The sequence below is a fragment of the Xiphophorus maculatus genome, chromosome 18 (assembly GCF_002775205.1).
Source record: "Xiphophorus maculatus strain JP 163 A chromosome 18, X_maculatus-5.0-male, whole genome shotgun sequence".
Classification (NCBI taxonomy): domain Eukaryota; kingdom Metazoa; phylum Chordata; class Actinopteri; order Cyprinodontiformes; family Poeciliidae; genus Xiphophorus; species Xiphophorus maculatus.
The window spans coordinates 12,904,137-12,928,368 of NC_036460.1; the positions used below are offsets into that span (position 1 = coordinate 12,904,137).

The 24,232-nt window shown below is 37.2% G+C and overlaps 1 protein-coding gene across 3 annotated transcripts in view; it reads right to left on the reverse strand.

Moving 5' to 3' along the window:
* Positions 1–3,294: 3,294 nt before the first annotated feature.
* The window catches only part of igsf11 (immunoglobulin superfamily member 11), a 114,387-nt gene continuing 93,449 nt past the window's right edge, over positions 3,295–24,232 (reverse strand). For all 3 annotated transcript variants that reach the window (XM_023351880.1, XM_023351879.1, XM_023351881.1), the window contains 5 exons: positions 13,431–13,638; positions 12,993–13,148; positions 11,347–11,469; positions 9,775–9,922; positions 3,295–8,225 (listed from right to left, as the gene is read on the reverse strand). In XM_023351880.1, the coding sequence (XP_023207648.1) occupies positions 7,643–8,225; positions 9,775–9,922; positions 11,347–11,469; positions 12,993–13,148; positions 13,431–13,638 (1,218 nt within the window). In that variant the 3' untranslated portion in view covers positions 3,295–7,642. The remainder of the gene's footprint in view (positions 8,226–9,774; positions 9,923–11,346; positions 11,470–12,992; positions 13,149–13,430; positions 13,639–24,232) is intronic.

Consider the following 24,232-nt stretch of genomic DNA (forward strand, 5'->3'; position numbering starts at 1 on the left):
CGGAGATGACAGCTAGCATGTAGGCTAGCAGGCAGAGGTGGTAGCTGACGACGCTGGCTAGCAGTTAGATCCGATGGCGGCTAGCAGTCAGGATGTAATAGGATGATGTAAAAATCAGATTAATCTGTAGTCTCAGAAATGAGATGAAGCTTTGATCACCTTGCCGTCGATCACTGCGATGTGACCTCTGTAAAAGGTCACCTGACCCTGGGATATGGCTTTGGTAATCTTGGGCCACAGTTCTTCTCTTGCCAGCCGGTCTTCCTTAATAAAATCTTGAGCAAAACGCAGACCTTGTTCTTTGCACACCTCTGAATCCTTCGTCACTTTTCAGACTGTGTCTCGATGGCGCCTCCTAGTGTCGCCTCCTGGTGAACTGCAGGATGAAGTTCAAATTGAAGTTCAAAGGAGTTTAAGAGTTTCAATGTGTTCTCTTCAAAACCAGATACATCTACAAATTGCACCTAGTGTCAACTGAAATCAAACACCGTTTTGATTTTTTTATTTTGTGAGTAAATACAATGACTGAGATCATGTCATCCAAATGATCTAAAACACGACAAGAAAAACTTTTTAAATTGAGAAAAATAGAGATTGATACGCGATATTGTTAAGGAGGAAAGTTATTAGGTTAGCTTAAATTTTGGAAAAAGCATGGCTCTCCTTTTCCTCCTGTTAGCCGGGTCCCGAGCAGATGTCGTCACAGCTGGCAAGGAGACGGCGAGGCACAATGACGTCACAGATCACAGAGTTTAATTCATACAAAGCAATCGACAACAAAGCTGCAGAGATACAGAGATATGCATTTTCTCATAAGAATAAAGACACACAAGGGGAGACAAACGAACATAGAACACAGACAAAAAAAACAAAAATTAGCGGCCGCTCTCTCTCTCCTGGCATGCTCCGTGTACGTAATTTTATACCAAATAGGTGTTTCCCTATTTAATTTATGCAGCCAAGGCGTTCCTCGTGCTGACCTATTAGAAACTCCCCTCATTATGGCAAAGGTGTCTGTTTTTGTCCAAGCAAAAGGGCGGGCCACTTAGGTGCTCATCGCTGCCTGATACGGAAGATCCCTGGCGCCAAACGTCCTAAGATGAGATTTCACAGACACCTCCGAAGTCCCCTCTCCCATTGGAATGTAAATTTTATTGCTTTGTGTGTGGGGGAGGCAAAAGGGCCCTGCTTCTCCAGCTGAATTCCCAAATGCTCAACAGAAACTGTTCCAAATTAAAATGTTGGCTATACCTTTACACATGTCGTGGATTATCTGTATTAAACACTAGAAAATAATCATTTACCTTTACAATATCATGGATGTCTACTTCATAGACAACATACGAGGTGACATTGTTATGGGTAGGACCGTGTAATAGGCATTGATAGTGGCTTATCAGGGACTACATTGTGCATTCAGTTTGCAAACCTGATTCTTGAAAGGCTTTGTTCTTCTGAACTGTACAGTACATGAGGGTTTCTGGCAAAGTGATATCTATTATGTCCTCACTTTCTGTTTTCTTCATTGATTTGTGTGTTTTTACATTGACCCAAGTATATGCGTAAAAAAAAGGAACCATTTCAAAGTTAAATGTATTCTTTAACATATAGATTATATTTTCTGTATTACATCATTGCATCTGTTTAGGAACAAATAAGTAACATACAAAACACAGAAGAAAATTAACAGATGTGGCATAACATAAAAGCTTGTGCACTATCTTGAAGCTATGACAGCTTTAACTCTCCTTTTTGAAGAATTTTTGAAACATTTTCTGGAAGTGCATTTGTGAGGTCAGACACCATTGTAGGGCAGAATTATATGCCTTGCAGTGTTTTCTGTATTTTCATTACAGAGGTTTTCTGTCACGTTGGGGTCAGGACTCTGTGCAGACTAGACAGGTTCTTCAACAAGCAGGAAGCTACCATCACAACTTTCTGACTGTCTTTGGAAATTGATAAATGCTGTTATGTCATTCATATTTCTTGTCAGCTTGATTCACTTCAGTTAACAGTACACATGTTGATAGCAACCAGCTCAATGCATCAGGGTTTTAGTAGTGTTGCTGCTTTGTTACGTTACAGTGGATTTTCCCTATTGCGCTTACTTAGAGTTGAAATATTCTAATAAATGCAGTAGATGCTAATATGTTCCATATATCCATCTTGTCAGTGGACCTCAGGTAATTCACTGACTACAGAATGCAGAGAAAGTGTCTGTATCTCAACTGGCTGCTTCAGCTAACCAAAAAGGTGCAACTGTTAAAAAGACTGAGTGATAAAGATTACATCTCAATCCTGTTGTGAATAAAAAGTGATGAAAAGAAAACCAAAATAGACAGCTATTTTAGTATTCAGAAGCTTCATAGTTCTTATAGAAAAAAGAAATCATATTTAACTCAAAATGTGCTGATGAACCTTGCACATCTTCATTGATTAAATGCATGTGTATTGATTGTTGGAACTAATCAAAGCTTTGTGTTGTGTAAGTAAATGCAAACACTCAGTAGAAACCCATTACTACTCACCTGGGTGATGTTCCCTGTAGGATAACACTAAATCGTTGCCCTTGTTTGATTGTCATTCCAGGGGTCAAAGCTGTTCTTTCAAAAGCTTAAATGAGTTAGACAATGAACAAGGAAATGTTGATTGTAATTTAGGATTAAGCAATAGGCACTAAAGATTAATGACATTCACATGCGATGATAGGAACTGCATTTAAACAAGTTCTGAGTCAACTATAAGCTATTTCTTTCCCATTTAGCTAGACTTCAAAAGGGTCATTCACACTGAATGCATTATCAGTTGACACAATTTGACTATTTAAATGATTGTCTACAAGTTTTTTTATCTAGAATTATTATGCTGAAAATGTGTGACTAAACTAGATATTTCGTTTCAGGCAGCTGAAGCTGAATATGTGTTTAAACACTGCCCCCAAATGGTCGACTGGACACCAACAGCACTTAAGATTTTGCTCTGAATTACTTTTTCATGCTACACACAAGTGCTGAGCTTGTAGAAAAAAATGGTAAATATGTATTAGTCGGCACAATACAAATGTACAGAAAAGCATCACAAAAGCAAATAAATCCTTATGCAGCATTTTGCAATGCTACTGTAGAACTCTGATTTTTTACTGAGCGTGCATGTCACTTTTGCAACATTACACAATTCATCTTTGGAAATGAAAATCAGAAAAGTTTGAAGAAACACCAATACTTATATGCTTTCTATGCAGTTATTCTGCATAGGTTGCTCTCTACATGGTTATCTTCACAGGCCTGCCGTAGCATCAGAGGCTCCATGAATGAGTCTGAATAATGTTTAAAACACCACTGAAAAATGCAGTTTACCCTGTCTACTATGTCTACTAGACATAAAACATCAGTGTCTGTATCTCAATCGTCTTTAAAGTGCACAACACCATTTCAGCTTATTTTTTTTCTTTCACAAATAAGGCTGCATAAATATCCATACTCCTCGAGCTGTTTCAGAAGAAGTCCTGTTTTTAGATTGCTTCAATTGATGTACTACAAAAAATGTTGAAGATGCGATCTGAACAGATGAGGCGAGTCAAATTGAACTATTTGGCCTACACACAAAATGTGTGACACAAAACTGACACTTTTTAGAGTTTTTATTTGGTAATAAATCTGAAAACTATATATGTATCTCTCATCTGCTTTTAAAATATTCACACCTTTTTATTTCATAAAGCCCCAATAAAATATGCTGAATGTAAATCACAAAGCGTGAAAAAGTCCAAGGAGAATAAATACTTTTGCAAGTTACAAACATGTATCAGACGGTCACAGAAATGTAAACAAACGAGTGACAGATAAAATGTATTAACCAATATTTATTTACTAGTCCAATGTTTTTGTTTTTTTCCCCTATATAATCTTGTCCCCATTGTTAGAACATAGTGTTTTTTTTTTTTTTTTTTGCTTTTCACGTCTTTACATATTTACATATTTAAACTGGTTTTACTGTTGGCAACATGTCACACTTATTTGTATACACAAGCCATACACCACCTTCTACATGATAGTCCATCTTTATGGCTGAGGCATAAGATGACATGCTCAATAAATCTGGGATAAAGACAAAGCAGATTCTCACACATATTCTACAAAATAAGTGTGGAGTACAAATAGTATAAGCTCAATTTAACTTTTCTACCCTGCCATACTTTCAGAGACATATAAAGAAAAAAAGACCCATAAAAGAGGAGTTGCTTGTAAGCACTGGGAGATCAGGGCAAGAACAGTGTGGGAAATGGAAAAAATAAAAGAAATCAGAACACGTTGTATATATGGCTAAATTGTCCGAAAAAAAACCCAAACAAACAAAAAAAACCCAGATCATATTTAGATTTAAGGTACTTACAGGTGCATCTCAATAAATGGGAAAATCACTAAAATGTAGATGAATTTTAGCAATTCAAATCCCAAAAGTGAAACATACAGTGCACATGGAGTGATATTAAATGGTTATTTCTATTCAATGTAATGATTTGGCTTACAGCTAAAAAAAAATCTTAAAATTAGTTTCTCTTAAAATTTGCATATAAAATAAGACTAATTTACAAACAGTATATGTAAGGTTCCAACATCTGTCTGGACTCATTTCAGATGATAACTGCACTGGCGAAGCGTGGTATGGAGGCAATCAGAATGAGGCTATTCAGAAGCCCAGGCTGCTTTATTAGGGGCCTTTACCTCATCTGCATTGTCGGGTTCTGGCATTTCTCATCGTCCTCTTTACAATACTCCGTAGATTCTCTGAAAGGGTTAGGTTAGAATTTGCAAAGTGATACTCTAATCATTAAAGTTGGTACAAGTAATTTTAGCAGTGAGTAAAATTAATCAGCTTCTTAATACATATTGTCAGCAGAGGGAATCCTGAGGCCCCAAACGTTTTCTGGTAGATGGCAGCGTTGCTATTGAATCTCATAAAACAGACTGAAACTATACCAGCAGAAGACACAGCCCCCTAGATCACTGACTGCCAAGCAACTTCGGAGCCTGTTCGCTCATCCAACATACTCTAGGACCTTGATTTTCCAAATAAAATGTACTTCACGTCCTGGATACATTTGTGTGTTGTGTGTGGTGGCTTTTAAAACACTGAATTCAGGTTCAGTCCAGGTTTTTTGAATCTCCCCTGAAGTCTTAATTTGGGTTTGTTCCACAATATCCTTAAGGCACTGGTTATCCATGTAACTTTACCAGTTTCTTCTATAACAATTTTTCAATTTCTTTCCATTTCTGTACTTGGGTACAGCAATATTTACTGTCCTTGTAAGACTACTGTCAACTCATTCATATTATCACATAGGCCATAGCAACTTTTCTGAGAAATTTTTTTTGTTGTTCTATGTAATATTTTAACTTTCTTGGAATAGAATTTGATATTTTACAATCTGTAAGCCACCTTAATCAAAACTAGAAGAATAATTTTATGATGCATCATGGATGACTTGCAGTTATGTAACTGAATTAACAAAATACATTTTTGATGATGGTTTTATTTATTGAGGTGCACATATATATAGTAGTAGATGCAAATTATGTAGCTCTTCCTCACATGACAATGAACTGAGAAGAGGATAAAAAAAGAAATGTGGGTTTTACAAGATTGAACAGCTGTGCCAAAGCTTGTGTTTGGTTAAGTCTGGCTCTAAACAGAACCTGCATGTAATTGACTATTCTCAACTCTGTAGAGAGAAGTTTAGCTACAAGTCATTTCATCATTACAAACAGACAAAATGTGTGGAGGGGAAATGAGACCAATGCAAGTTGCAGATCAACTGCAAACAGCAAATTGGTATAAAACACACACCCACTCAGTTCAAACTTGATCCAGTCAAAGAAATCAAAGAAAGAAATAATTTAACTATTTGGTAGAATTAAAATGGCATCTTTAGTTTTAAATACCATAAATGCAATTTAAATAGCCATTCAGAATATTTGTCCATTACTCATTTAAAAAGGAGTAACATTTTAAATGAAATACAGTTACTGTATTAAGTTTAAGGTAATATTGAAATTCCAAATAAATATAATAAGTTATGAAGTTGTTTACTTTGTAAAATACGGCTCGCAGCCGGGGTAAATTACGTGCACAAAAAGAAATGAGAATGATCAGATTTGGAAAGACCTGGAGACACTCCAGCTTCTTACTCTGCCCGTGAGATTTGATCAAATACAATTACAGAAGGTCAGCAACACAACTCTATGACACACAGCCAAAGGTGTCAGTTGTTTATACATTCTACATGTGCCCACTCATGTAGAAACACATTTTATTAGATAGACATTTGTATGAAATAACACTGTGAGGCAGAATCAAAGGTAGCCTCCACTTGAAGTAAAAAAAAACAAAAAAAAACCCAGAACCGTTTGAACATTAGGATGTAAGTAAGATGTAATGTGTATGAGGAAACAAAATGTTTTTGACTCACAATCTAGCCTACTGTTTTAATATGTACAGTTAAAAAAGTCTAAATGTGAGCTTTAGTTGAGAACAAAAATACTGTAAAAAATTCTCTTGCTTCGTTATGAAGCATGTATGAAATAAGACATCTTTTTTCCATCTTAAAGCAGCACTGACATGGTGTGAGTCAGAGATACTACAGCTAAGGATGGTGACAGCAAGCACTATATTGAGCAGCAAGTCAGAGTTTAGATCAGGAGAGTGGTCTCTTTTTGTTTGGTAACCCAGCATGTTAATCAACTTGAAATCATAGAGTTTGAAAGAGAGGATTGGATGTATTTTTGATTATAAAGCATTTAATGAATAAAACTATTTTCATAAGACAAAGCTCTTGATATTATTTTGCTCTAAAAGTGCGTTAAAATAATTACGTTTGCATTCACTGACATACACTATGTAGTTTATTGCACCAAATACCCCTGACCATTCCACTCCAAGCTTCTAAGGCCATTTCAACTACCATTTCATTCTTTACACTTTTTATGCTTTTGGGAACTCTAAATAATTTCTTTCAACATTCACTTTTTGCCACTTTTATCGTTGATGTCAATCAAAACTTAAAAGTGTGAAGAAATAATGCGAAATAAAGCTGACTAACTTAAAGGACACATGCATTATGCTGTGGGATTCAAAGCTTACGTCTGTGTGACCATGCAAACTGACACGCTAAAAGAAAAAACAATGTCTGGTTTGGGTCAAAAACAAAACCCAAAACAAAACAAAACACACAATCATAACAATGATCCAGCCCTGAAGAAGATCCAGAATTCTGTGATTTGCAGGATTTTGAACTTCAGCCTTGTGAAATCATCCAGGGGTTTGGGAATAAACAAACAAACAAAAAAAATCAATCCCACTGTTTTCACCAGCAGAAAATCCCTAAAAATAGCACAAACAAAAAGGAACTGAAAAAATAGCGTTATGTCCATCAAAGAATTGGCATCAATTAAACTCTGCACTGTAAAACCTAAGCTTTTTTATTTTCTTTTAGTTTGTGGTTAAAAAAAGTCTTACTGAAAGACACAACTGTAAAGGGTTGTGGACTGCTTCAGCCCATATTCAGTCAGTGTTTCTTAGCACATCTCAAACATTCCAACCAAACACTCTTTTAGTCTTGTTAGCAGAGTCACAAATCAGGTTTTTAAACAAGTGAACCTGCTCTGCTTTGGGCGGGCACCATGACCGGCACTGCCCCCATCCGCTCCAGCGTCGCTTGGCTAACAGCATAAGAGTGCGTGTGGTGCCCGTGTGCGGATGTCACCACTGGTTTGAGGCTTACGGTGCCGTTGCTGCGCACCATGGCGGGTGGGGATGGGGCAGAGTTTGTTGTGACTACTAGAGTCTTGGGTGGCGAGAGCATGTGGCCGCCATTGGCAAAAGATGTTGTTGTGGTCGTTGCCGTGGTGGGTGGTGGGTGGCGGGATAAAGGGGTGGAGCCTGGAGCTGTGACCGCTGTTTCACGGACCTGTGTAGCGTTCTGAGGTTGTCCATGACTGTGGGCTCCATGAGGTCCATGTACAGCAGCAGTAGGAGCAGCTGTAAAGGTCTGACGAGTGTCTCCATTGTAGCGTGTGTAGGAGTTAGTGTCGTAGTTGGTTTTAGGGTTGTGCCAGTAGCGACTGTTGTACGTGTTTGTAGAAGTCAGTGTGTCGTTCTCTGAGGAAGAGGCATCTGCATGGAAAGCCTTTACTGATGATGACCGCTTAGGAGGTAAATCATCTTCTCTGTTGAGAGGAAATATATAAGCATGCTCAGTCAAGTTGGGATACCATCTACATTTATGAAAAAACAACAACAATGTATTTAACAAAGAACTTGATTTAGTTGATGTGTATTGTCCCATTTCTTTTTAAAAAGAAACTGAACCAAACTCCTTAAAGCCAGTTGTGTTTTTCCAAGACAGTAAAAACACGTTAGGATTACTAAAACGCTTTAGTAATCCTAAAAATATTACATATCACATTCAGTTATTTTACATAATTAAATAGTTTTATGTTTATGTTACAGACAAATTGTGGATGTTGGTATTCAACCTCTAGTTAACAATTTGTCCTTTCTCTGAAATAAAATGTTAAAAACCTTTATTGGTAGTTTTGCAGATCTAGCGAGTTCATCTTTTGCTCATTCTTCATTACAAAACAGCTCAAGTTCCGTCTGATTGGGAGGAGAATTTCTGTGAACAGAACATTTTAAGTCTTGCCACAGAATCTTCTCCATAACTTTACTCCTGACCAGTCAGCTTTCTTCTTTGTCTTCATAATGCTGGTTCACTAATGTTCTCTGAGGTCTTCACAGAACAGCTGCATTTATACTGAGATTGAATCACACACAGTTGAACTCCACACATTGTTTAACTCCTGAAGGAAATTAATTGCAAGGGATGACATTTAGTAAGTCATCTAGTTTTATTTTTTTTATTTATAGTTATTTGAGGTTTCTTGAATATACTGTATTAAATATTGAGTTTATTCTGTTTCTACCTGCAGCTTATGCAATAAAATACAACTGTAAAAACATCAAAACACCAATAAAGATAAACTTTAAAAGACAATAATTGGTTCTTGACTCGTTCTTTCATTTACCTAAATTCAGGCCGAAACACATTTAGGATTAAATACATTAATTTATTCTACTGAGGAGCTGCAGGGATGGAACCTGAGTCTAGCTGAGCTCAGAATGAGGCAGATGTGTTCAGAGACAGACAAAACTCCTGAAATCTGAATTATCACCAAATTATTCTAGGAATAATTACAGTTGGAAACTGCAGCTCCGGGTAAATAACTGACAGAGATTTACGGACGGTCTGAAAAGGCAAATTAGCCTGTAATGATGAAATAAGTTGCTGGTAGGAGATTCAATAAAAGGCGAGCGCCCCGAACCTGAAATCCAATTTACTGGCTTGGGTTTACTGAGAAAAGGTTTTGTGATGTCTGTGTGAACACAGAGTATGCTCATTTGCAACAGCATGCCATCCACAATTTCTCTTCTATTTAAGATAAGGCTAAGGATGCATTTGTCTGAAACAAAACCTGTATGACTAAAACAGATACCTGAAAAAAAATATTTGTCAAGAACAATACAAAACTTTTGACTTTAAAAATGCCTTTGTTTGTTTGCTAAAATGCAACAATTAAAAAAAAAGAGATTTCTCAAGTTATTCTATCTCTACAAGGAAGACATAAACCAGTTCTTCCAATAATTGCATTAGAGTTTTCCTAAATCTATTATGACCCATATAAATGCAAATAGTGGTGAGTAGAATCTGAACCAAACCTGATCTCATTAGGAATCTCCTCTTCCTCATATTTGTTCTTGTTCTTCCAGTAAAACAGTGTAACCACAACTAGTAGTGAACAGATGATGACAGCAAGGATTCCTGTAGCAATGGTTCCTGCAATCAGACCTACACTCTGCGGCTGGGCTGCAGGGTAAAGAGACAGACAGGAGGAGAGACTCTGTAGTATAAAGGTAATCTGATACTAAACATATTAGTGTTTTGACTTAAAATTAAATGTTCTAAAATTATAATAAGTGTGCTGTTATACACACATAGGGGGTATTCAGCCCCATCTAATCAATACTTTGTTAAAGCCAACTTATGATGCAGCTTCCATAAACACAGGTCTTTACATTAATATTTCCCCCATTTCTTTGGAAAGTAGCTTTTCATATCGTGCAAAAAAGTCCCAAAAGAATTTAGGTTTGGATTTTGACCGAGTCATTCGATCACATGAATATGCTTTGATCTAAACCAAATGTAGCGCTGGCTGTCCAGCTGCAAGGTAAACCTCCACTACAATATAAGGACTTTTTCTTCCACTGCGGCTCTGTTTTTATCTCTATTATTACAATATAATGGAAATCTCCTTTATTCTAGTTGTGCTATCAAAACATGAAAAGCAGCAAGGTGGAGTCTGTAAGTCGGCTTGTACATAATAACCACAGGACGTTTTCTGACACTTTAAAATTAATTTGACCAAAGCATCCACATATGAGCTGTCATGTACATGGCTTAATTTTTTTCTTAGTGCTATTAGTCCTCCAGTAAACAGTTTATTTATGTGCTGTTTTGTGATGGTCTGACATAAAATCCTAATAAACTATATTGAAGTGTGTAATTGCAATGTGAAAAAATGTGCATTGCTGTTAGCAAGTGCAAACTGCCTGCACTCATTAAAAAATGTGTTTAGTTTCTTATTGTGTGGTTCAGGGAGCGATTGATTAGACTCCAGCCAAATAAAGCAGTGACATTTGTTTTCAGTAATTATACAAAATGCTTTGTTAAAAGTTAATAAATAAATAACTACTAAGGTCAAAGAAATATGACAAAAGCAGCCAAAAAAAGAAAGACAGAAAGACTGACAGATCCTATAGAACTCGTTCCCTATGACCTATAGCAGCCTTTGTTTTTTTATCTGTTGGTGTCAAAAGTGTCGAGTGCTGATGTGTGCAAGATGTTCTGTCTGCTGCTTCTTTTTTGCTTGCAATGCAAATCTGTATTTGTCTGATCCGACATGTGTCACTCAAAGTGATATGTGACTTTATTCCCAATTGTCATTGCTCCCCTATCTGACATATCACGTCAACTCGTGAAAATGATTTTACTTACTGAATACATTAGATTCCCTATATAAAAGTATAACAGTGCTTTAAAAAGAGCGCTTCTGTATATGTATCTAAATAAAGGATAACAATAATGAACTGCAAACAAAACCCAATTTTGTTTGCATCTATTCTAGTTTGTTGCCAATCTCAGTATTACTAGGAAATTTGTCGTATTTTAAAATTTTTACAATTTTCACAATAACAATAGTTTTTGTTTGATGCTACATGCAGTTTACTTACGTGCCACAACCTCCAGATTTAGCACACATGTGCTCTTGCCAATGGCATTGCTGGAAGTGCACTGGTAAAACCCTGAGGTGCTTGTGCTGATATTTCTCAAGGTGACAGTGCCCTGCATCTGGTCTGAAGGGACATACACAGAGCCACAATGTTATTAAAGTGATTGTAACAAACAACAAAAAAACACCCTTTTCTGTTAACATGCAGTGATTCATTCAAACTAAGTGTACCACTTTACATGCAAAATACAGGAATGTTCCACTGACAACCTATAGAGGGAGCCATTTACCTGGTAATACAAAATGTGAATTATGCTGTGCAGCTAAACAGTAAGACTCCTGGTTCTGCGTGACAAATGATGAATGGTTTGATGTGCATGATAAGAGTCACACATCTGTACACTACTGGAATTATTTACTATGTGGGATTAGCATCCTAATGTTCATCATGACATTTTTGTACGTTTTACAGTCAGCCCACAGCGCTGCAAAGTGTGAAGAATCTCATTTTACATTGAGTGAGACGTAAACAGCAAAAACCTACAAAAAGGAAATACACTTTGAAGCTCAGTGCCAATAAGAGGTTTCCATACATTTTCAACATGATTTCTGTAAGCATCAAGTTCTGGCCTCATTCTCGCTGAATATTTGATCACTATCAAAAATGGTAGAGCTCATTTAATTAGGTAGGCTTCCTGCTGTGTTCTGCTGGGTGAGGTTGAGGCCATTCAGAAAAATATATACATTACAGAATCAAATTTGTTGTGTGTCTTGGATCAATGTCCTGTTTGAACACCTAACTGTGTCCAAGTTCTACCCATATTTTCATTTGGTCCAAATTTTCTTTTCTTTTCTTTTTTTTTCCCAGTATTTTACACACATTGGGAAGTGCAGCCGAATCGCTTGTTGCAGAAAAGATCCTCAGCATGTTGGTGTCCTCACCCTGCTTGGCCCTCTGTGTTTAATTTTGACAGCTGTCTACATGAGATAATCCAGTTTCACAAAATATTGGATAAAATTAAATAGTTGTTTGTTGTATAATAGACAGAAAAGGAAAATATCTAATGCTTCTGACATTATATTAACAAAATAGGTCATGTTTTGTTTTGTTTATTCAAAAATGGTTTTACCTGAGTGACCTAAGAAAATTGCTGTTATTGCTTTATTGTCACAGTAGTCTGTTCTCTGGGTTTGATGTAATCCCAGGGCAGAAGACCTCTACTAACTAGTAGCGTACAGGCATGTGCATCTTTTTCTGGAATACATACTTGGAAAAGACAGGATAGTCCACTGTACTTGTTCTAACTGATGCTGAAAACCACCCAAATAACACTTTTTAGAGATAAGTGTTGGCAGAGATGGTAGTCAGCATGAAGTAAGAAAGGAAACACACAAATTCCAGCACAAATTCACTTGTGGAAATCGATCAATCAACCCATCCTTACATCCATTCATTCATCCAAACATTCATACATACATCCATTCATCCCCCATCAGCAGGATTAGGGGTGCAGTTTGGGCCCGGTACAGATAACAGGTGGCACTGATGAAGGGTCTGGGTTCTGGTCAGAGCTCATCTGCGTGTGTGAGATTTACCAGCAAAGGTGGGGCAAAGGGGAACTCCGATGGCCAGCTTGTTTGTAATACCTTGCATGGCGTTGTGTGGTAGCTTGGGCAGTGCATCAAGCTTCTCCCAGGAGTAAGATGGCGTGGGAATGCCTTCCTCTGAACTGCAGAACAGCATGATGTCGCTGCCTACATCCAGCGTTCCCTGGATTCGACATGCTGGCACTGAGGGGGGCACTAGCAGATGGGAAGAGTGGGTGGTGTCGCGTTAACCACTTAACAAAGCAAAAATAATGTTTTTATTTTTTTTCCTCATTGCTCATCTGCTCATTGCACAGGAAATTGCATCGTTAAAATAGCTGAAGAATCTCATTAAACAAAGATGGTTTATGGCTGCTGTTCTGCAATCATTTTATGAGTGAAACAGATTTAACCCACTATTCAGAAATATAGGAGAGAGTTCTTGCATTTAGCAATAAGCTTAAAATAGACATGCTGTGGTGATGAGAAGTTAGTTACCCAACACCGTGAGCCCAATGACTCCGATGTTACGTCCTCCTCCGTCGGGAAAGTTGTTCACCAGGCACTGGTATGTCCCAGTGTCAGACAACTGGGTGTTATTGATGAAGATGGAGGCACTTGTGCTTGGCATGGTGGCCACAAAGCCCACACGACCCTTGAGGTGGTTAGGTAGGGTGAACACCTGGCCATTCTGGTAAATTATCACCTGTGTTGGGAATTAAAATGACAGAATGGAGCAGCCAAAAAATGTTGAAATCAAAGACAGGGAGTGGATGGAAGAAGGGAAAACATATTGGACATTGGTGGGTATGGAAAGGGAAAGAAAAAAGAATAATTTGTCAACATTTTGTGGATTTTTGTACAGTAAAAAAAATACTTGGGGTAGTGCGGTCAAATATTCACTTCCTTTCAAATTTCTGTTTTTGCCTTGTCGTCACATCTAAATGTTTTAGATTATTAAACAAATGTAGCATCAGACAAAGATAATTTAATTATAATTATATTTTCACACAGAGTCACATTGGTTTGAAAAGTATTGTCACTTAATTCACCAAGTCAACATTTGGGAACTGACTTTTGCATTTACTCATGCTACTTGTTCAACTTAAATTTTTTACTTGATTGTAAATACTTAAGTGTGACAGACAAGCAAAAACAGAAAATATATCTGCAAGAGGGAAATACAAACCACTGTTACAGGAACAAAAGTGGGTGTTTCAAGAGCCACGAGAATCCTGTGAAAGTTGTTTTCTACACATTTTTTGAGCTGATTCATTACACGTCTCTCACACTAGAGGGGGACATATTTCTATGGCCAGGATCAAAACAGAAAGCACACAGACTAAATAAGCCAACGGAATTGACTTACTTCTCTACAGCAAGCAAGCAAATGGACCTACTAAAAACCTTTTATTTGTAAGTGGTCTTTTTCTGGCTTACATGATTGACTTTGGGGGAAAGGGCATGCACTAAAAGTATGCTTTCATGATACTGTAAGACTCTTCAGATGAAAGCATTCCCTAAATGGAATGCATAATTGAAAACATTTTATTTTGGAAACATCTAAACTACAAAGATGATGATTTCAAGAGTAGGAATAACAGAAGTTTCCTGGACAAGAGATGAAATCCAGTGAGAAATTCCTACAAAACCTTATCCTGGAAAGCCAAGCTTTCCTTTTTTTCTAAGTCCCTTGTGACCGCTAACAGTGCTCATAGTGCCAATACACTGCACCAGCTAAGACTACACACTTTCAGGTGGAGTTAATCGTCCTTCTGCTCCAAAACTGAAGAGCAGTGACCGATCACCAAATGCCTCAAGATTAGGTTCGAACTGATCACTTGTGAGACCGGACAACATGTAAAGCAGCTCTCACCCTCAGCTGGACCCACACAAAAGATGAAGGACCCCCGCAAACGCTTATGTGCAGAACCGTGACAGTCGCGCACACTCTGCCTTGCACGAGACAGAAGCGCGCACACATGCAGGGGGAAATCAGAGGGGCTATTCACTTTGCTGAAAAGACTCCTCATTGAACTGTTCAAAGACCCAGGCAGGAAACAACCAGCACCAGTGTGTTCCACTGTGAACGTACATGAGTGTGTGTGTTAGCAGTATAGCAATAGTTCTGATGAATGTGTGGGTGTGTGTATGTGACTGTGTCCTCCACCGCTGCCTAACGATTGTAAATTGCGTGGCTGCAATTTCCTGAGTGCTGCGCGCTCGCTTTGTCCTCTTATGTGCAGATGAATAGGCAGCTCCTCCGCTGTGATGAGAGCCTGTAACTGCATCTCTTTCTGCTCATGTGTTTCGGTGGAGATTCATTTACTAACAAGAAGTGCATCCCTATTGGGTTGCTGGTGTGATGTGTCTGCCACAGTAATAATACTCCTTTATCTAGTTATTGTGGAATTTTTTTTATTGTCTGTCACTGGACTATTTTTCTGTCTTTCCACAGGTTTCTGCTTCCTGTTTTTTTTTTTTCCTTTTTTTGGTACCCACTCTAAGAGATGACTTGTAGTGTTGCTTGTCTCTGATGGCCTCACAATATAATCTGGACTGAGTGTGATCCATTCATTTGGCCTCACATGCCACATTATGCCTTTATGTGTTAACTGATCTGATGGGATCAGATTTTAATGTGCCATATTTAACCCATTTATCTACTTTTTGTCTGTCTGATGAGTTGATCCTGTCTCCTCTAAATGTATGTATAAGCCACCTCATTCGATCGCGTGACCTGGTTGGCTTTGTGGCGCTTCGCTGACAGAAAAGAGGCCATGGCCGGCGTTCAGATGGCAGGCGGCCCTAAGAACTCTAGCTGGACTAGCTGGATGCCCCACTGCTGGCCCAGCGGTAAACCCCTGTTTCATCCTTTCCCTCCGAAAAATCCTGCACACAGACGCAGGACGAGCATCTGTGCTCGTTGCCCTACTTCACAAGTTTTCCCTTGCCTCCGCGACTCACAACTGAAAACACACACAAAAATCCTTCAAATATTCTCTGTCACTGTACCAATTGCATGATCATATCCTTCTTCCAACTGACCCCATAAGGAACCCATTGGCAGCAGACATGAAGAATCCTGCCATGTTCTCAGTAAAGCCTGAATAAATCTCTAAACCCCCCATAGCTCCTTTAATTTACCGACTAAACACTGACACCGTTATCTCCTTCTATCCTGTGAAACATCCTGAACAATATGGACTCATTTACCCACTGATTACCATCCCATTGCTAAATGCCATCCAGAACATATTCTAAAATAATAACGTTGTGCCTGTCATTTTTCCAAAGCATCGTTGGTACAGATGGCGTTTGATTTGCAGTCCATGAACAACTTCATTGGGTTAAGGTTAGGAATAAATGGTACACTTTTTATTTCAATGCATGTTTAGAGACACAGAGTTTAGCGGAAAATTAGATAAATACCTTTGACTGAAAACTAAATAAACTTCTGCAGAGTAATTGCAATGTGATATTCTGTATGGAATGTGGTAAGTAGGTTTAATTATTACAAATACTTTTTCTTTGAACTACACCTAAAAAATGGCCATTACATTTTCATATAATTTTTCAGTTTGTCCCATTACAAGATTTCCATTTAAATAAGACTTTATGTGCCAGACCAACACTGCACAATATTAATACTGAGGTTTGCAAAATTAGAAATATGAAAATTGTGCATATAATGCATTTTATATTCAACAATTAGAGTTGGATGTTCTTTGGGTGTTTATTTCTACCATCTAAAGAATAAAGTGTTTGCTGATTCTACAAGATAAAATAGCTAAAACTCAGTTTGGTTAGAAGAGTGCTTGTGAACATTTTAAAGTCTTGCCTCGTAGTGAATTTTATTTGAGTCGAGACTTTGGTCCACTTTGAATATTTTATATTCAAAGTGTATATTCTGAGTACACTAAATGCTTCCATTGTAGATTTAGTTGTACTTCCACCACAATCTCAAGTCTTTTGTAATATCCAACTGGTTTACTTAAATGGAATTAGCCCCATTCATCTTCCCAGCACATCTGATCATCGTCTCTACAGATCCCAAAAGCATGATACTGCCAACACAAATTGTATTGAAAGGGTTGTGTGTTTTCCTTAAAACCTTCCCCCCTCAACTTTCTCCCGTTCAATATGAAAGCAGCACATAAGGTTCCAGGTCTCCTATGACCAGAGTACCTCCTCCTTTATGTTTGTGCTGTCACCAACATGGCTCATGACAAACTCCAAAATAGGACTTCTAATGGCTTTCTTTCAACAAAAGCTTATATAATGCCACTCTTAAAAAAGAATGCAAAATATTAAAGACTATCACCCAAAACATACTACACAAAAATTTTGCATTGGAAAGGAAACTGTCAACATATATGAGTTTCTGTTAAAGACGTTCCAAATGTAATTTTATGTAACAGTGGAGATGATCACACCACTTTCTCAAAAGGGCAATGTAGATAAATGTAAGTTGTTTTTTTTTTGTTTCCATGACTACAGTAGTACACAGAAAGGGTATTGTCCAGTTCTGTGCTTCCAGGCTCTCCAGAATGTTATAGGTGACATTTGAGTTACTTGAAGAGGAAGTCCAGAGAATTCCAGTCTCAACAAGGAGGCGATGAACTGGAACTTGTGAGCTTGATTGCTTTGAGGAGAGGTGAAGGAGTCTTACTTTGTTATGTTAAATATCTAACATATTTTCTGGCAGAGCTATATATATATAGAGAAAAATATTATTAACCAGGTTGAATCAATGATCTGGGATTGTGTAGGGATTTTAAGTTTTGACCCCTATGAAAACAACTTAAGATCTCCATTAAAAACACAAATCACGCCTATCCAGCAGAAAACAGTCACTAATCCTGCACACCTTATTTTTCCCTCATCGATAAAAAGCATGAACATTTACAATCTCAGCTAGATCCAATAATGATATTTAGGCTGCAAAATAGCTTATCTGGTTGAGCAGGTATGCCTGCATAGAGAAGCTGAATCAATGGCCTGTAACTGCTTGTTTTGCTTCTAATCATACTACATTTTTTTGTGCTTACAACTTAAAATAAAGCATCAGAATCCTTACAAAAGAGAAAGAAAGGGATCTTTGTTCAATTTCTTTGATTGAAGAAACAAAACTTTTTTTCTCCATGTTCTGAGGTCAAGGGAATGGATCATCTATTTAAGTCAACCTAAGGCAGATTTGCTGGGATCAATGTGGGTATCCAAAAGATCATGGTAAACATTCTCAAAAACAGATTAACATAATTTCTGCATCAAGGATTTCCACTGACCTGAATTTCACTAGAGATAAATTTCATGCATAAATATTAACTTACTAGTAACTAAACCAAGAAACACAGAAATTTGGACAATGACACTGAAAAGGTCATTATAAATAAGAGAGACAAAAACTGCTTCATAATTTCTGCCTGAGACACCAAAATGCATTTAAACTTTTGCTATTTGATCTATTTATAGATCAAATATAAAATAATTTCCCTGCTGGGATGAATAAAGTAATTCTTATTTCCATTAATGAAACAGAAAAAGTCAGTTCTTGTCTTAGTCTTTTTAGTTATCTTAGTTCAACACAGCAGCTCTGATACAAAATAGCAAATATGGGTATTACTTCAAACTCTTTGTTCTGCTTTGCTTGCACCTATAAGCCACAATCCACTCAGCTTGTATCCAGCAATAAAAGAGTGCTGTGATTTTAAGGTATGCACTTAATAGAAACACAGAGACTTGCTAAGGAAAGTTGTACCATGGAAACCGATTTTAGATCCTAAATGATTCAGCTCCCATTTGTCACCTAAAGTTTCTCCTTTATAGCTAGTACAACTTATGCAGACTTTGTTTGCACCCTTGTCAGATGTACAACATCAGCACAATATGTTGCATGTGCACAGACTGGGCTTTTTTATTACAGTTGTGTCATTTGTCACACTATTCATCCTTGCAGATTTCCTAAAATGTATTTGCAGGGTTAGAAGAGGAGCACATGGTCAAAATGTCAGACAATTTTAAGTTTTTTGTCAGACAGTATTAATTTACATTTGTGAAATCTGACTGTCCAATGTGGACATGATAAGGAGAGGATAAATTGGTGAAGCAGCCAAAGGGTCAATTGTACCAACAGAGCAGCTGCAGAAAAACACAGCTAAGGTGTGGGAATCTCTTACAGACAGTTTTTGACATGCCACAAATTATGTCTTTACAGAGGAATGGCAAGGAGAAAGCTCTGGTTGAAAGACACCCTTATGAAACCTCATTAAATCATAAGCAACATAAGGTTCAGGTGAGAGCAACATTCAGCCTGCATGCAAAATGGCATGTGTGGAGGATTGCTAACTGCAAACAAACACACCATTGTCAAAGGAAAATGTGGTCATAGCACTATGTTCTGGGAAATCTTTTCTTCATCAGGTAACCTGAACTGTTTTGTAGAAATAGGAATGGAGCTAAATACAATGTAATCCTGAAAGAATCTAAACTCTAAGCATTTACAGATTTTTCAGGTTGTTTTTGATTAAAGCATGCTTGTGTGCTAGTATGACACAGTCAACATCCAGGCTAATCATCAATTGAGAATCTTTGGCAACACTTCAAAATGCATGTCCACAAACATTGGCATAGAGTCTAACTGAGCTTAAGCTATTCTGCAATAATCTGGCAGAGATAAACCTTAAAACCTACAAGCTGTAATTGCAGGGTAATATGTTTTTTTTCAGAGGGTTGATTTGTGGTCTTTGAATCCAAATGCATTTACAGAATTCTTTAATAAAAAGGGTTTCCAAATCATATTTTTCCCTGCCTCTTCACAATTCACAAAACTTTGTGTTGGTCTATGCTTATAACGCAAACAAAATACACTGCAGTAAGTCATTATAAAAATATAAATTGTGGAAAAACCTCAAGTGATTTGCGTACTTGTAAAGGACAAGAAGTAACAATAATTTTAGCTGTGCATGTGTATTTGGATAGCAGGGTTTATCTGGATTATCTATCACCTGGCTTTTCAGGGGAAAGAGGTCAGGACATTTGATCACAGTGCAGCAACAGAACAATGGACAGATTACAAACAGAAACAACACACAAACATTCAAACACCCAAACACAGGTACACTCCACAGATTCCACGTTGTAATCCACCGCTCAGCCTGTCAGTTAATCAGACCAGATAAACAGGATACAACCAATGCAAGGCTTAGGTTTAGACTGTTTGAGATTTAGGAAGAGGAACTTCATATGGAGTCCTCTTCAGGTCCGAAACTTAGGAAAATACAACAAATAATCAACCACGCATGTTTATTTATCCATTATTATTAATATGACAAACTCAAGGCCAAGAGTCCTCTTAAATACTAGAAAGAATGATGTGAATTTAGATCAAAAACAAACAAAAAATTGATTACATTACAATGGTGAAATTTATTCAAAACTATTTATCTGCAAGCACAATAGAGACACAAGGCAGGTATTGTGAAAGTGGTATTAGTTATTGTAATCATTATTTCCTTTTCAATGAGAAAAAAAATATTTTCATATTTGTCAGCATGTATGACAGCATGCAACATTTGAAAGCACTACTCATAGAAGTCAATTCAACAGAAATCAATGCTTCAAATTATCTCACAAAAGCAACAGTCTTCATGTTAGTCTTCAAAGTTTAAAGCAATCACAGTGGAATGGACTCATGGTGAACCTCAGTTTATGGAGCTGATGTGTAATGGATAAATATGACATGAGTGCAGGAGATGTATTAAAGTTACTCAGGATTTCTCTGATCTTATAAAATACTAATTTCAATGTGCTGTCATTTGAAAGGCCACATTACAATTCCGTTAAGAAGGTAGATTAGATGAATAAGGGCAAGTCTGCCATTTTAAGACAATAAAAGCATCACCTGAAATGCATAATAGATCAAATGTATGAAAGAACATATTTCAGATCACATTTTAGTTTTTTGTGTTTTACAGTAATGGTGAGTCATTTACAACAGATCTATCTGAACATGGCACTCAAGTTTAAGCATGCAGAGCCCTGAGTATACTTGCTAAAGTGCAAATGCGGCTTGTGCAAGAGTTCTTTTCAGTAATTGTTAATGGCTTTTAACATCAGCTATAATCAGTCATGACACTCTCTCTACTTTCAAAATGACCTTGTACTTGTACTCTTCTGTATGTTCTGTCACCTCACATGGCACTTTTATTTCAGCACACACATTTAAGGCTGCTCATATATTTCATGCAGACACCAAATCTTTGCTTCTTTTAATGTGTGATTGCACAGACTGGATGCCGCAGAATATGTGTGAGTGTGCATGTAAAAGGTACACACTATCTATGTAATTGTGTTTTCTTACCGTCTGTAATAAAATCAGGTGGAAAAATTGCTGTTTTAGATCAGTTAGGATTACCAAAGCAATGGTTTTTGTCTAAAGTCCAGGAAAATTATAAAGATAACTTCAAAAAGTTTCTTGTCACAATCTTAAAAGTTGATCTATTTCAAGAAAACTATTAATTTGGGAAAATCTAGATGACTACATAATTGTTTTCTAAGCTTGAGGTTGGTCAATTCCCAACATTTGAGTTAAATTTAGGCCCACCCTTCAGTGTATTTCAAAGGCAGTGATTTGAAGTCAAGTGTAATGTCAGTTGCTACCTGCAGGGGGCACTTTGCGATCAAAATGAATAGAAAAAACGCAACAGAATAAGTTCTAAAATGAACAGCTAGCTAAAGCTAGCATTTATAGCAATTGTTTATATTTTATTCTTAGAGGAACAAGAACATAACAAAAGGAGGCACAGCCTGACCTGTCATCATGACAAGTAAGATGGTAACAATGAGAAAGGAAAAGAAAAATGAATTTGTCTGTTTGACTATTCTAGAAATTTGTTTTCTGTGTTATTTCAACAATTTTAAGGTCAAAATTGCTGAATTGTAAAGGAAAATTGAGGACCCAACTTTTCAGCCAGACAGTATGTGATTTAAAAGGTTTATTGTAAAGCTTGTTCGTGTGAAACAGGAAATATCAGTAAGGAATATCATCTTGATACGTCAATCATATCAATCATGTTCTGGCAATAGAACAATCTGTATCATTTGACCACAAGTGTAGTCAGTAGGAAAGGTTGTCTTTTCTGTGTTTTTTAAACAAAATTTTGCTTAGGGTGAGTATATGAGCATCTACAATAATTTTGGACCAGCAGTCTGTTCAAAGCAATTCTGAGTGTATGTGTGTGTATATATGAATATGCCAGTATTTTCGTGTGTGTGTGTACGTGTGTTTGTGTCTGTGTGGTGAGAACAGCTGCGTTACAGAGCCTGTCGTGGGCGTGAGTTAATTAGTGCAGAAGATGATTGTGTTATTTGGGCGGCCGACCAGCACCGGGGTTCAAAGTGAAGGGAGGCAGGTGAGCTTGTACGGCCTGCAGCTGCATGTTAAACAACTCAAATGGAATCAGAGAAAGGCCCGCGAGGGGGAGGAAACACTGAGTGAAAGAGAAGCAAGTAAGCAAAGGTGAGAAAAGCAAAATACTAAGAAGAGCTATTGGAGGGGAGGGGAGGATGAGATACCAAATTAGAAATAATACATGCATCTACTCCTGGTCAGGTGTAAAATATAAAAAAAGCAACAAAAAAAAAACAACTTTTAACTATGCTTAATTTAAAGTTACACAGACATGGTTCAGAAGCACATGTGCCAACTTCAGGGTAACTATTTCTATCAACGGTCTCTGGGATTAAAAATAATTAACAAACACAATTTTTGGAAAAGTTAATATGTTTTCTAAATTGTCGTAAAACCTTTGATAAATTATTTTGGAGAATGTCCCCTGACTTATGTTCCATTTAGAAAACCTGGAAACTTTTCTTACAATGAAGCTTGACAATGACTACTGTAACTAAGGCTGTCAGATGCACCGAAAAGAGAAGTGTCGTGTGTTTGTTTTATCAATGTCCATTAGCTCCATTTTTAAGCACAATTCACATTGTGGGTTAGTGACATACTGGCTGTATTCAAAAATGCTGTTGCCTATTGGAACTGTAGTTACTCTAGTAACAAACAGCAAGCAGCAAATACAGGTGATCATGACAAAGTCAAGGACATAATAGTCAAGAGGAACAAAGTGTCCTGGTCAAAATGTAACTTTTTGACTTATAGGCAAAATGCTACATATATCAGGGAACTAACACTAAACCCACCATCCTGTCTAAGATGCCTGGTGGTGGCAGTATCATATTTTGAAGAAAGCCTGTTAGAGCCTGGAAAGACTTGAGAATGGGGCAAAGATTGACCTGCAGAAAAGAATCCTAGCCATTCAGCTACACTTTAAAGGGTTATGTCAAAAGTGAAAACAAAGTTCATACCTAGAAAAGAATGATTTATATCAAAGCATTAGAAACCATGACATAATCAAAGACACTATCCAGTGAACAAGAGAAAAACTCAGGGGCACTCAATGCAAATTCATGCAAAAATTTCTAAATCGTGTTTGATTACCATGTATTATTTTTCTTGCACTTTACCATTTTGCAATTTTTGTTTAGGTTGGTATGTTACGTAAAACCTTTTTGAGGTTTTTGGTTGCAAGATGAACATTTTGAAAAAGTTTAAGGTTTATTTGTATGTTTTTCCAGGTGCTTTTGCACAAGTTGAACCATTTGCTGTATTCTTTGTTCTGCTCCCATTTTCTGTTGAGACTGTTGCATCATGCAATGCAACAGTAGTTCAGTGGACACAATACATGTTTTTCCTTTCTACAATGTGTCACAAATGTACAGATATACAGATAAAAACAGTGTTGAGAGCTTTGAATACAGCCAAGACTTTGTCCTGATCGTCACCATAACCCTAAGTAATGTTGGAAGTTCGGATCCAAATTTTATGTCTTGAATTATGTACAATTGAAGCATGTGGGCAGGGGATAAGAAGTCTCTGTATCATGTGTGATAACCCAAATGTTCTCTTTGCGCTGTATCTGAGCAAACATATAAACAAATCGAGTGTTGTATACCTGCTTCGACTGCAACGTTGAGGGAGAAAGAACAATGATCATCCGCATGATGCATATGTGATAATATTGGATTAAGGAACAACTTAAAAGTCTGCTTTTCTTTTTACAGTGCACTGCTGCACAGATGGGTAGAATGTTATTACACCTATCATGACAAAACTGCATTCACGGCAGGATTCTGACCGCTATGTTCAAACATTAACACTTTATATTCTAACACCTCTTTAAGTCTGACCTTTTGATACAAACATACTGAAAGGCAGGGGGTATGGTTTTCTTTTA